We start from the raw sequence: 13,456 nt of genomic DNA on the forward strand, positions 1-13,456 counted from the left end.
CTTTCCTGAGAATCGACCCAACATAGCTTTTGTCATTTCTCTCCATCACAACACAGGGGGAAGAAAAGCTAAGTGGGCAGAGGGGAGATAGAGACATTCATCATTTCTATTTAACACAGATTTATTAAAAACTAGGCTAGGAAACTAAAATGGCAAAATTATTGACAAGGGGTGAATCTGCATAATGGATTTACAGGATTTCTTTATACTGTACTATTCTTGCAACTTTCTAAGTTTGAAATAAATAAAACATTAATGAAACTCTAAGGAATAACCAAAATCATGACCACCCTAGAGTTACTGCCACATCTCCTGCCAAAGGATTCTTTCCTGTTCAAGACCCTCCCCTAAGAGGACAAATCCATGGACATCCGTGAACATTTCTCAGCTGTAGTTGAAGGGATAACCCAAGGAAGTTAATCTGTTGGCTGGCCCGTGATCCAAAAATTATGCCTGATGGGCTGGATTAAAAGATGAACTGGGCTGGTCAGGCACTTTATAGAATTGGAAAAGTGAAAGACTAAACTAGGAAGCAAGCGAAGCTGGTACTGAACGGTGGTGATGTTGAAGTTAAGAGAAGCTGCCTTGGACCCTGAGCAAGCTCACTCTCCACAGGAACCAAACTATGAACAAGACGAGGAGGCTAGCTGGCACCAGGACAGAAAGATGGTCACTTGGAGCCATGTCGCATTCCTGGTCATACACGAGCAGGGGGGAAGCTGTGAATTCCTGCAGCTAAGTTTCTCTAGAGCCAACCCAAATTTTAAAACCTACTCCAGACTCTAGACTCCATGAGGTCGAGTCCTGTGATGGCTCAGTCTCATTTCGTGGCCTTCACTGCTCCCCATGAATCCTTACTTTAGGTCTTTATTTGTTACAATCAAAAGAACCCAAGTAAATTCCACTAACCAGTAAGTTTCCCTGTGAAACTGAAAAATGTACAGCCTTTAATGATTTTGTAAATAGAAGCCCAAAGTCATATACAAAGTTGTGCCACTAAATGCTATATTATATTCATTGTATGTAACTATATCACTAACCAAAGCCATTCTACCTTGGTCAGGATACCATAAACAGCAAGGCTTGCCAACAACAGAAATCTGTATCTCATGGCTCTGGAAGCTGGAAGCCTCAGATCATGGAGCCAGCATGGTCAGGCTCTAGTGAAGGCCCTCTTCTGGGCTGCAGACTGCTGATTTATAAGGTAGAAAGAACGAGAGAGCTCTCTGGGGGTCTCTTTTATAAGGACACTAATCCCATTCATGAGGGCTCTATCCTCATGACCTAATCATGTCCCAAAGGCCCCATCTCCTAAAACCAACACACTGGGGGTTAGGACTTCAACATGAATTTTGGGGGGACAAAAACATTCAGTCATCCTTTTATTAACTTTCTCCTTTTTCCCCTCTGGCTTTCTTCCTTTACAGGGCCAATATTTCACAGAACCTATGTGAACACAGAGAGTAAGGCAGATGCTGGGTAGCCAGCCAGAATTATTCACTAGCCTTCTTGCCTCTAGGCAGGATTCAAACCCCTACGCCAGCCAAATGACAAGTAACCGCATGTCATGGCTACCACATGCTACATTGAGACCCATGAGTGAACTGAACCTCTGACCTTCCTGTGCATCTGGCAGGCCCTTCTGTATGCGGCTCTCACAGCCTGGTTGGGCTTCCTCCTCCTAGGCGCCTCCCATCACTGACCCTGGAGAGCACATCAGATGGTCACAAACCTAGAATTGTCCTCTGCACAGAGCAGGGAGGAAGGCTAGCAGAACTTACACCCATGGGCCCATGAACATCCCTTCACAGGCAAGGAACATCTTACATACAGTAAACCCTTGGAACGGACATATAAAGTTTCAGCTCGGTGTTGTCCATTTAATCCAGTATTGTGATTACTGCACAAGCTAATGTGCTGTGTTTCTCCCTGGAAATAGCTATCACATCTGACAGGTTCTGTAGACCTTTCTCCCACCACAGGGTCTAAGGATACAGTCCCCAGGGTCTTTTGAGTTCTGTGATGCTTCTTAAAGTGTTACTGCTTTGTTTTGTTTTCATTTCAGTGGTAGGCTGAGCAATGACTATTAGCTATTCTGACTCACATGAAGACTGGGGTGCCCACATTTACAGGTGAAATTGCTCTCACAGTGCTGCTAAGTGATCTGAAGATAAACGCCAGGGTCTGTAAGAAGCTGTGCCTTTACGATACACCATATATTATTTGTGCTTGAGAAACTCTGGATTAGTTTATTTAATTGTGGGATAATTACCTGCTCTAAGATCATATATAATTTGACTATTTGCCAAAGTTTCAGATGAAGTCTTCAGTGATGAGGGTCACCTATATCCCAGCTTTCTCATAGGACTTGCTGAGCTGAATTGTCCCTATTAGGACCTGAATGGTTCTTCTTGGGCTGCCCCCAGCAGCACCCCTGTGCTTGGAGGTAGGTCAGCTTTTCCCACAGGTTGGTCCTACAACAGTTTCCAGAAGCAGTTTCCAACTAGGATACTCTTGGGGAATCCCCTAAACCCATGAAGGAAACCTGTCTGGCTCTCCAGCCAGATGGTGTAAGATCTGAAACTCCTGGGCTCTTCGGAAGATACATTTTTATAGGCCTTCTATGGCTCAGCCGAGACGCATCCAGTTGGGACTGAGCAACTTCCGCACAGACCCATTCTAGGGAAGCTGCCTTCTTAGGCCATATCCCCTCAATTAAGCTACACAAGCCTCCTGATGGACCGCTGGGAACAAGCTTTTCAAACTTATTCAAACCACTTTGTCCTCCTGGTTTGACCCCCACAGGGGGTTCAGCCTGTCACTAGACTGCTTAAGAAGAGCATTTCATTTGATTTTGGTCATTTTTTCCCCCAACCTTTGGAATATCCTGAAGCAACAAAAATGAAAAACAGCCATTAAAAGTATCAGCTGCTAAAAATGTAAAACTCTGTGCAGAGAGGAGCTCTTGCCATTTGGCCAGGGAGTGGAGGGCACCAGGAAGTTTCCCGCCATCTTGCAAGGACCAGGTTTCGGCCTCAGCCTGGGAAAACTGGGCCCTCTCCGCACTGTAGTCCTCCCTCCATGACGTTATGCCTTCAGGCCCGGAATAGTTGAGAACGTTTGGGAAATTCACACTCCAAAAATATTTCCTTTTTTTGTGTAGGCAAGATAACACAGGAGTGACAGTGGGTTACTAAGAATGCAGTTCCCTCATTATGTAACGCGGACAAAAATAAAGAGTGTTCTGGGCCAAAAATAGGGCTGAGAAAGGAGAATGTGAATAAATAGCACCAAAAAGTCATTATTTACTCAAACTGTCAAATGGCTGAAGAACTTAAGAAAAGTTTTGATCTGTGTCCCATCACTTGTTAGTCGGTCTGACTAGGCCCTGGAGGGAGGCGATGTCACTTTCCTGACAAATGCGTAACAGAAACAAGTGTGTGTGCTGAGGCTGCTGAAGGAAAGGCGAGTACCACTGGGGCTCCCTCCCCTCCCCTGTCATTAGCAAGCTGGTTAAGACTGAGGACTCCTGGAGGCTGTACGTAATGGGCAGTTCCCCACGGACATCGTTCTACCGTGGGTCCTGTAACAGAATGGGTGCAGATCTCACTAGAGTGGGACAGAGCAGTACTCCTGCGGGGGCTTCCATGGCAAGTGGCTGTGCTTAGGCTGACGACGTACCACAACTCTGAGCCAGGCGCTGCCTCTCACGACAGAGCAGCTGGCCCCTCGGGTCAGAGCCAGGCATCCAGAACACGTCAGCCTTCGCTGACCACCTCCTCCTGCACTTCACCCAGTGTTACCTGCTGTATCTCTCACCCCATCACCACCACCGCAACTCAAGGCCATGGCCATCCTTTGCGGGGATCACTGTGGCTCCTACGGGTCTGAGTCTAAGCTTGCGCCTCTCTCTCTACTGAAAACCTTTCGAGCTCCTCCACTATCACTTGACAAGGTCCAAGTTCTTACACAGGGAAGGAAGGCTCTGGAACTTACCACCACTTCCTCTGCTACCTTGCCTCTCTTTCCTCTCACTCTTCACCCTGGCCACACCAACACTGACACCGTGTCTGCAGGACTCTGCGGATAGGCCCCTCACCTGGAACGTGCCTCGACTCTTCCCAACTTCCCACCCCGGTCCTCTGACTTGTCGGTTGTTAAATATAGTTTCCTCCAGGGAGCCAGTGACCCAAGGAGGGGAAAAGGGATCAAAAGAAACGAGCTCATTTGATGAGATGGTAGGCGATTTCGGTCACTCTTCTTGTGATGGGGCTATCTGGGCCGTCAAGTCTAGAAACACTGGCTGGGTAGGTGTGTCCTCACGTTAAACAACGGCTAACCATTCATTCGCCCACAGCTGTACCACTTTCCAGTACAGTTCCTAGACAACAGTTTGTTTTTATTAAACAACTACCTATACCATGCTGGGCATTTTTTAGATAGTATCCTGTTTAATTTTGTTACAATGTGTTGGATACTTATTTTTGTCCCCACTTTGGCAGAAGAAGACATTAGGTACCAGCCCAGGATCTTGCAGCCAATCAAGGAAGGCAGAGAATGAAACTCCTCTCTCCGGAGGTGGGCCCGCGCTTTTACACATCAGGCCCCATGGCCTGCCACCAACTAGATGGGCATCTTTCCAACCGGGTGGCTTCTGAGGGATGCTTGTATGTGTTGAATTATGACCCTGCTCCCGTCCAAAAAAGAAATGCATGTTGAAGTCCTAAACCCCTAATACCTCAGACTGTGATGTTTGAAGCAGGGTCACTGCAGATGTAAGAAGCTCAGATGAGGTCATGCTCGTGTCCCAGGAAGAGAACAGACACAGCCGAACAGGAGAGAAGGCCACGTTGACAACAGAGGCACAGACTCAAGTTCTGCCCCTGCGAGCCAGGAATAGCAAGGACTTCCGGCAACCACCTGAAGCCAGGAAAAGGCAAGGAAGGATTCTCCCCGACAGGTTTCAGAGGGAGCATGGGCCTGCCAACACCTTGATTTCACACTTGTAGCCTCCCGAACTGTGAGACAATAAATTTCTGCTGTTTTAAGCCACCCAGTCTGTGATACGTTGTTACAGAAGCCTTAATAAACAAATACAGTGACTCATTCTGGTTTCCTTCCCCGGGGATTACTTTTTATCACAAGCTTAGGTACTGCAGATAATCAACTCACCAGCTTTAAACCCGGTGAGCAGCTCCTCCAGCATGAGCCAGCCCAGCCCGACAGGTCTCCCTCACAGGCTATTCATCCACCTTATTCTGGGACAAGAGGAAGACAAATCTGCAAACCCAAACAAAGGACAGCCCATCATGGTTTTACCTGGGGAGAAAATCTACCTGTTTATCAACCAGAGAGGGAAGAAATGTAGTTTCCTTAAAAAGGCTCATCCAGCTGGAAAGCATCAGGGGTACGTGTGCCAAGAGCTGCCAGAGGCCCCTGCTGACGAGGAGGGCCACGCAAAAGGGACGAGGAGTGCTGCCACAGACCAGTCAGAGACTGGCCCACAAGACTAGGGGCCAAGTAGGGGCCTTTTGTTCAGCCACCTTCCTTGACTGGTAAGCTCACCCCAGGAAGGCTCCCTGCAACAGATGAGACTGTTCATTTGAGGCAGGTTTATCCACGACCACCTGTCAGACATCACAGGCCACGAGGGGGAAACTGCTGGCACAGAAGGCATGCTAAGATGAACTAGCTTTATTCTGTAGTTCAAGAATTAGCCACGCCCATTTATATAGGCTGATGCCATGCCCCACTTCTCAGAGCTAGAGCAATGCCGGCAGCACTGCTCGGGCTTCCAGAAGCTCATATTCTGAAATATTCTGCTTTCATGGTGCCCGATGGCCAAAAATTAGAGTCCAGAAGATTCAAACACAACAGTGGGGCCTCCCTTGCCATCAAGAGGTGCTCATCCATTCAGGGTGTGTGGAGCACCAAGCCCTATCCATCACCCTGCGTGCCCAGAAGGAGCGGGCAGTAGTGGGGCAGGGAAGAGGGGGTATGATTGGCTCAAAACAGTGGCTTCATGCTCTTGCCCTCTACCATACCCCGCACACGGCCTACCCCAGACAGAGGCCCCTGCTCTCAAGTTCCTGGCAATGAACAGTGCGCGGCAACCACAACTCCATTTGGCTTGAGCAGAGGTGCACCCAGCCTCCCTCCAGCCTGTCACTTCCCTGCTCTTTCCCAGTAAGAACTGTATTTCCTTTCCGCACGCAGTTGCAACAATCAGTCCTGAGCTCTTGTCTTATTTGACATCTCAATAGCATCTGACACAGTTAATCAACTCCCACCTCCTTCAAATATTTTCCTTCCTAGGTTCGGAAACATCACACTTAAGGGTTGTCTTTCCACCTAGCGCCTGCTCCTCCTTAGTCTCCTCCGGCAGTCCTCCTCCTCTTCCTGATCTCTGGTCAATCTTCAGACCTTCTCCTCCCACTGTACTTACTCCGCAGGGCCCTCCTACTGTCTCTGCCTAAGTACTATCTACACTGAAATTTCTGTTTACTGCACAAGTTCTAACCTTTTCCTGAAACCCCAAACTGACTTAATCACTTGGGTATTTTGTTATTTTGCTGTGAAACAAACTGTCCCCAAACTTAGTTTAAAATAAAAACATTACCTCACCCCAATTTCTGAGGGTCCGCAATCCAGGAGCGGTGCAGCTGGATACTTCCGGCTTGGGTGCCTCAGGAGGCTGCAGTCTTCTGAGACTGAGGAGAATCCACTTCCAAGCTCACCCACAAGGCTGTTGGCAGAAGCCCTCAATTCCTCACCATGTGGGCCTCTCCTTAGGGTTGTTTCTGGCATGGAAGTTGACTTCCCCCAGAGCAAGTGATGAGAGGGACAGAGAGAGCGCATGCACGTGAGAACAAAACAGCCAGAAGTTGCAACATCTTTTATAACCTAATCTTGGAAGTGACATATCAACACTTTCTCCATGTTCACCGGTCAAAATGTGGGAGGGTGGGGACTACACAAGGGTGTGAATACCAGGAGGCAGGGATCAGTGGGGGCCATCTTAAAGGCTGGCTACACCACAGGTATCTAAATGCTCTCTCAAAATTAACACATCCTAACTCAGAACTTTACATCATCCACCAAAATGCTCTTCCCTCAGTCTTCCCCACCTGAGTAAATGACAGCATCATTCACTCAGTTACTCAGGCCCCAAACCTTCAAGTCATCCTTGACTTTGTCCTACCCTCATGCGTTCCATCAGCAAATTCCGTGCATTCTGCTTTGAAAATATACACCAGATCTGCTCATCTTTTATCTGAGCAGAGACCTGAAGGAAGTGAGCAAATGGGCCTTGTGAGAATCTGGGAGATGGTTCCAGACAGGGAATAGCAAATGTGAAGCCCTGAGGTGTGAGGAAACGTGGGAAGTTGAAGACACAGATGAAAGGTCAGTGTGGTTAGAGTAAGTGAAGGGAAGAGAGTGGAGGAAAGGAAGTTGGACAAATGCACATTTGTGCAAGCCCCAAGGTGCAAGTACTTTTCAAGTCTCCACCTGTGTCACACTTGCTAATACTCCAGGGACCAAAGAGGCATGGCTAAGTCCAGATTGGAAGACAAATAATGTCCAAATATACAAAGTAAACCACACTTCAAGGGAGGGGCAGCAAAATCACAATAAATTATCAGCAAGTGTACGGGATGTAGTTCTTTGCAAGCAATTTACTCTACTTCCCTAACCCTTTATCAGCTCCTACTCATCTTCTGGTCTCAATCTAGAAATTACCTCTAAAAAGATTTTCCTGATCCCTAAAGCCTGAGTGAAAAACCTCAGGCATAACACCTTATTATTATACACATTACTCTCTTCACTAATATTACTCTGTTGCCACTGAATGAATGAATGCATTTATACAATAAATGTTGGACTTCCAATTCATTCAGATGAGTTGACTGTACTCACAATTTTATGGCAATGTAACATCAACCCTCCCTACACGACAGAAAGGTCACTGAAAAGGAGGGAGTATTGTGGTGTCTGTTTTATCTTTACTGCCTAGTACAGTACCTGATATAAAGTAGGTACTTAATATCTGTGAAATAAACCAACACATAGCTATAATAAAAGTAAACTGGGGTAACTGCCACTAAAAGAGAAGACACAAAGAGTGTTCTCTGAGACCCCTGCAAGACTCAGGAGGCTGCAAATATTTAAGAAGATGTGAGACAGAATTAAACTAACTGAAATAAGACCAAAGTGCCCACCAGAGGAGAGAAAAGACAAGTAGTCAGAGAAAGCAAGACTTTCCTTTTTATTAGATTCACAATGCTATTTTAAAGTCCAACTTCTCTTTGAAAAACGTTTCTTTGCTATTAACTTCCTCATTGGAAAACAGACAAATCCTGTCCTTGAAGGATACATTTTCTACTTGGTACAGCGCTCAGTACTCAGGCCTGCATCTATATGGTTTACCAGCAGCAATCAAGTCCAGCATCTCAGAGAGAAGCACTGTGAAGGCTGGGAGGTCACCAACCAGGGCTCCCCTACTTCATATATACATATATACATATATATGTGCATATATACATATATATGTACACACACACTTTTTTTTTTTTTTACAAAAATAATATAATAGGGTTTACACAGCTCTTTTAATTCTTTAAATTACATAGGCAAGGTCTATGATTCAGTATAACCATTTTTTGCTTTGGATTAAAATGATAATTTTAGGCCTAAAAATAGACTTCAGATTACTGAACAGAGGCCATATAGCAATACAGATTTAATAAATCTTGATCACCACATAACTAGAAATATGCTGCTATTATCCTTATGCTGGGTGCTATATATCTGCATCAATTATTTTCATTTTAGCTAAAACACAAAAGCAAAAGAGTTCACTGAAATAATCTTGTATTCATTACATTAGCACATATACCAAATTATACTAAGTGCATGATAATCTCTATGTTCCAAAGCTATATTTGTAGCATGTGCTCATCTCTACTCCATTAAATATAGTATCTAGCCAGCAATCACAAAAAAAGGAATGCATGCTGTACAGCAGGAGAAGAGAACAGTTTGCAGGGTGATATCTTACTGGCAACCAAAAACAAAGTAAGAGAAACAAACCTTACAAGATAAGATACAAAACTAATTTGCAGTGACATTTAATACATAGTTTTATCAGAAGGAATACATTTAGATCATAGTTACATGGAAAAACACATAAACTATGTGAAATTCTGAGTTTGTGAAATTCTGAGTTTTCTCCTAGAATATTCAAAATACTCATCAAAAGTTAATTAGTACAATCAAGATGGCCACTAGATGATTGAATAAACAGAATGTCATTTAGTATTTCAAAAACACAGATTCTGGGAAAAGCAGCTACCACTAAAATATCCAGAAATCTCAATTAACAGACACTCTGTCTTGCATACCTGATACTAACAAATATAACAAGTGTGTTTACACAGACTATGAATGCAAGGCAATAGCCTACGGGATAGTCACAGGAAAGAATAAATGAGCACAATCCCACTGGAGCAAGTACAGAGAGCTCCTGCTGTTCTTCTGGTCCCTGCACATGCCCCACCTCCTGCCCCTGACCCCTGGTCAAACAAGGGCCATTTCTTTGGAGAAACAAATCTTTCAACAGCTCAAGCCCATTCTCTCTGACCCAACCAAGATACAACAGAGCCCAAGCATGGTGCTGGAAAGTCTTTCAGATGCTGGTATGATTCCTGATCATTGGACTGGACAGGTCCTCTTCACAGCCTCTCAAGTTCTGACTGGCACAACCTCCCTCCCTCAGAAGGGGTCAGCATGGTCTCTGAAGCCATAAATGAGGCGGCTCTAGAAGAATTAGAAGAAGGAGGTATCTGATGAAAAGGCACCTGCAAGTCTGAAATCCTCTTTGGTGAGAACACTGTACATGCGCTGAGGCAGAGCCCGGGAGTACGGAGCCGGGCGTGGCACGGTGGTGCGCAAAATGAGTTCCCGGCCAGCAGGGGGTGGGAAGTCTGACACCGAGTTCTGCCTTCTCTCTTCTGGAGAGCCCATTCGCTTCAGTTCCTCCTCCGATGGAGCCATGGCTGCAGCCTTGAACAGAATCAAATGCTAAATTCAAGAGCAAGTCCAATGCTAAACTTAGATCATTTTGAAGGACAGATGAATAAACATGACAAATATATAAAAAAATGTTCTACGTTACTCAGTAATGCAGTCAGCCATGTTATGATTACTCAAAAACCAACAGAAAAAGCAAGAAGCTTGAAACACTGCATGAGCAGCCAGAGATTACAAATAAATTGGTGACAGAGACAAAAGAGATAATGACTGCCAGGCAATCTGCTTTGAAAAGTAAGGGCCATATTCCGACATCTGAAGAGGGAAAATGTAGCACTGGTTTCTACACATTTCTTCTAGCAACAACACACGTTCAAGTCTGATGTCCTCAGTCCAGTAAGGAGCTGCTTCTCCCCCAGAGAGTGGAAAGATGGTTTTTATCTCCACTCTTTCATTTCTTTTTAAAGTTCATTTGCCAAATTAAAACTGGGGACATTGGTTTTGTTTGCTGAGCAGCTAAGGTGATAAAGAAATGATAGAGGTCCATGTAATGTAGCAATGGCCACAAAAGAGAAATTCTCAATATTAAAGGCATCTATTTTTTTGCATTAAAATTGCATAAAAAACATTCAATTAGAGCCTTCATTTTAACCTTGATCACTATACTTCTTTCATTTCTCTATTAGATTTCTTTCACAATACCATCGATTTAGAAAAAAAAAAAAAGTACTGTTTTGGTAATGGAAATATGAAATCATGTTATACTAAACATCAGCATGAAAGGTATGCCAAATCCAGACTGTTAAAGAGGTGGTTAGTCTTAATGACCTTATGAAGTTAGAGGGATGGGAAGGAACAAGGAACTATGAGGGACAAAGGCTATTTTGTTACCTCATCAGAAGATTCAGTCAGCTTGAGAAAAGGTGAGAAAAGAAACAGTGATGAAAAGGAAACAAGCAAGATGGTTTAAAAAGGGCTAGACAAGAGATTTCAAGATCATTTCAGAGACGGCATGCACTACATTAAGGAACAGGATCCTATCAAAAGAATATCAAGACAGACACACACCACATAAAACACACCTAGCTGTTAAATTGAGCAGACATATCCTACTTCTCATGCATCTGATGGTTCAACAGGCAATGTACAGTGTCATTTAATGGGCAAAACTGATAAAACTGAAGCAAAATCCAATCTGTGGTTTATCTGCTGAATTCCAGTGGAATACACCACTGACACATGTAATCATGATGAAGTTTAAACAAAGAGTTCTAAATATGTAAAACTGCTGTATGCTATACAAAATTCTCAATGAAATTTCATTACTTTCTAAAAGAAGTGAAAATCTTGATTAGTAAAACTGATATAAAGTGTCAGTTAATTATGAAAAGTTACATATACTTTAATGGTTTACATCAACCAGACACTTAAGGTTTGAGTTCAAAAATGTACCAACCAGGTGCTTGTTTTATGGATTAAAGTCTGCCAATTCCCTAAAAACATTCCCTACAAGGTTTGAAAGTTTGAAATCTTTTACAATTACATAACGCAGGAAAAATGTACAATTTCACCCCTTTAAGGGTATTAGCTATTCAAGGCCACTGAAAAGATGATACACTCCTGTATTTATTAATGTAATAAGATAATTAAGTGGAACACAATAACAAAGTAAATCACAGAATATAATCCTATTTTTCTAAAATATATATGTATTTATATATACTACATGTCAAATGTTGACGGTGATCATCAGAAGGTAGTGAGATTAATGTGATTAAGTTTTACTTTATATTTTCTGTATTATCCTACATTTTACAATAAGCCTTCTAGGGGGTAGGGGGAGCTATTCCCATTCTGGGGGGCAGAGGGGAGCTATTTCCATTCTGGGAAATATAATTTTGCTTAAATATTCACAACAAGTAATACTCTCAGCATTAAAAATAAAAATGCTTTAGATTTCAAGTCCTCTTAACACACAAGTTTTTTAAAAGTGAGGACAGAGGAAAGAATATCAGCAATAGGAGGAAAATTCATATTGGTGGTGACAAGGAAATGTGGTTGTTAGCTTTTGGCTAGTGAGCTAGTGAAAGATATAGGATGCAAAAAACAAACTTGGTTCCTGATTTCATGCCAGAGACAAAAACAAATCAAAGTAAGCATCTATTGTTTTCTAGAACTCTAATTTATAAGGAAATAAAATACTTGGTTTTTAACTTGAAATTCTTAAAGTTAGGGAACAATCCCATAAATAATCACAGGTTTCAATTCTTGCTAAAAATTCAGGTCAGTACATTTGGCTGTGAAACTGAATATATTAACTAGATATACTCCAGACAGACTCAAAGGAGATTATACAGTTTTTATTTCATATGTAAACCCATGAAAATTCTTATTTGATTCTGAGAATTACACTTTCAAAAGTGGGTCATTCTAGAGTCATCACAGTTCCAGGTAAAGGGCACCCTTGTACTTATATGTCTTCCTTTATTTACAATTGTGTTATATCCCAATAAACCCATCCTAAGTTGAGAATATTCTAAGTTGAAAATACATTTCCTACACCTAGCCTACCAAACATCACAGCTCAGCCTAGCCTACCTTACCTGAGCTCAGAACATTCACTTAAGCCTACAGTTGGGCAAAATCACCTAACACAAAGCTTATTTTATAATAAAGTGTTGACTATCTCATGTAATTTATTAAATACCGTACTGACAGTGAGAAACAGAACAGTTTTCGGGGTAGAGTAGTTGTAAGTATACTGGCTGTCTGCCCTTGGGGTCTCATAGCTGACAGGGATCTGCCCCTGCCCAGCACCATGAGAAGATTATGCTGCATATACCACCAGCCCAAAAAAAGATCAAAATTCAAAATTCAAAGTATGGTTTCTACTGAATACATATTTTTTTTCCTCCATCATAAAGTTGAAAATCCTAAGTCAAATTATTGTAAGTCAGAGACTGTCTGTATTACACTCTATAATATTTTTATCATAATCTCTCACATAATGAGCGCTGACATGAAAATCCTCTTAACTAGTAAACAAGATCAGTACAGAAAGTATCCACACAAAGTGTAACTAGCATCACCTACATAAAAATTCAAATTTTAAGAGTTTCAGAATGTCAGAAAGTACTACATATCTTTTGAACCTTTACTTTCAGTAGTAGAGGTAATGGCAAAGATAATTATTCAAACTGGGCTTGCTTTCTGTGCTAAAGCCCGTTTCCATAGTCCTAAACATCTGAAATCTTGCTCTTCCTTAGATCAATGCACCATGACAAAAATAGACTAACTTCACAAGTGAAACTGTGAATCCATTTGTAGTACATGGAGTTTAAAACTGGTAAAACTGAACTCTATTCTAATATGAAAGTAGTCAACATTTTTTCCTACCGCACAGCACTGGCCATTGCTAACACCGAGT

At 42.9% G+C, this 13,456-nt stretch overlaps 1 protein-coding gene across 3 annotated transcripts in view; it reads right to left on the reverse strand.

Annotated features, from left to right (window-relative positions):
- Nucleotides 1-8,242: 8,242 nt before the first annotated feature.
- Nucleotides 8,243-13,456, reverse strand: part of RAB3GAP1 (RAB3 GTPase activating protein catalytic subunit 1) — a 113,711-nt gene continuing 108,497 nt past the window's right edge. For 2 of the 3 annotated variants that reach the window (XM_035008148.1, XM_035008150.1), the window contains 2 exons: nucleotides 10,921-10,941; nucleotides 8,243-10,062 (listed from right to left, as the gene is read on the reverse strand). In XM_035008148.1, the coding sequence (XP_034864039.1) occupies nucleotides 9,826-10,062; nucleotides 10,921-10,941 (258 nt within the window). In that variant the 3' untranslated portion in view covers nucleotides 8,243-9,825. The remainder of the gene's footprint in view (nucleotides 10,063-10,920; nucleotides 10,942-13,456) is intronic. The other variant, XM_035008149.1, reaches the window with a different exon arrangement.

Source organism: Mirounga leonina, unplaced genomic scaffold (genome assembly GCF_011800145.1).
Source record: "Mirounga leonina isolate KUSES-001 unplaced genomic scaffold, KU_Mleo_1.0 Mir_151, whole genome shotgun sequence".
NCBI classification, from domain to species: domain Eukaryota; kingdom Metazoa; phylum Chordata; class Mammalia; order Carnivora; family Phocidae; genus Mirounga; species Mirounga leonina.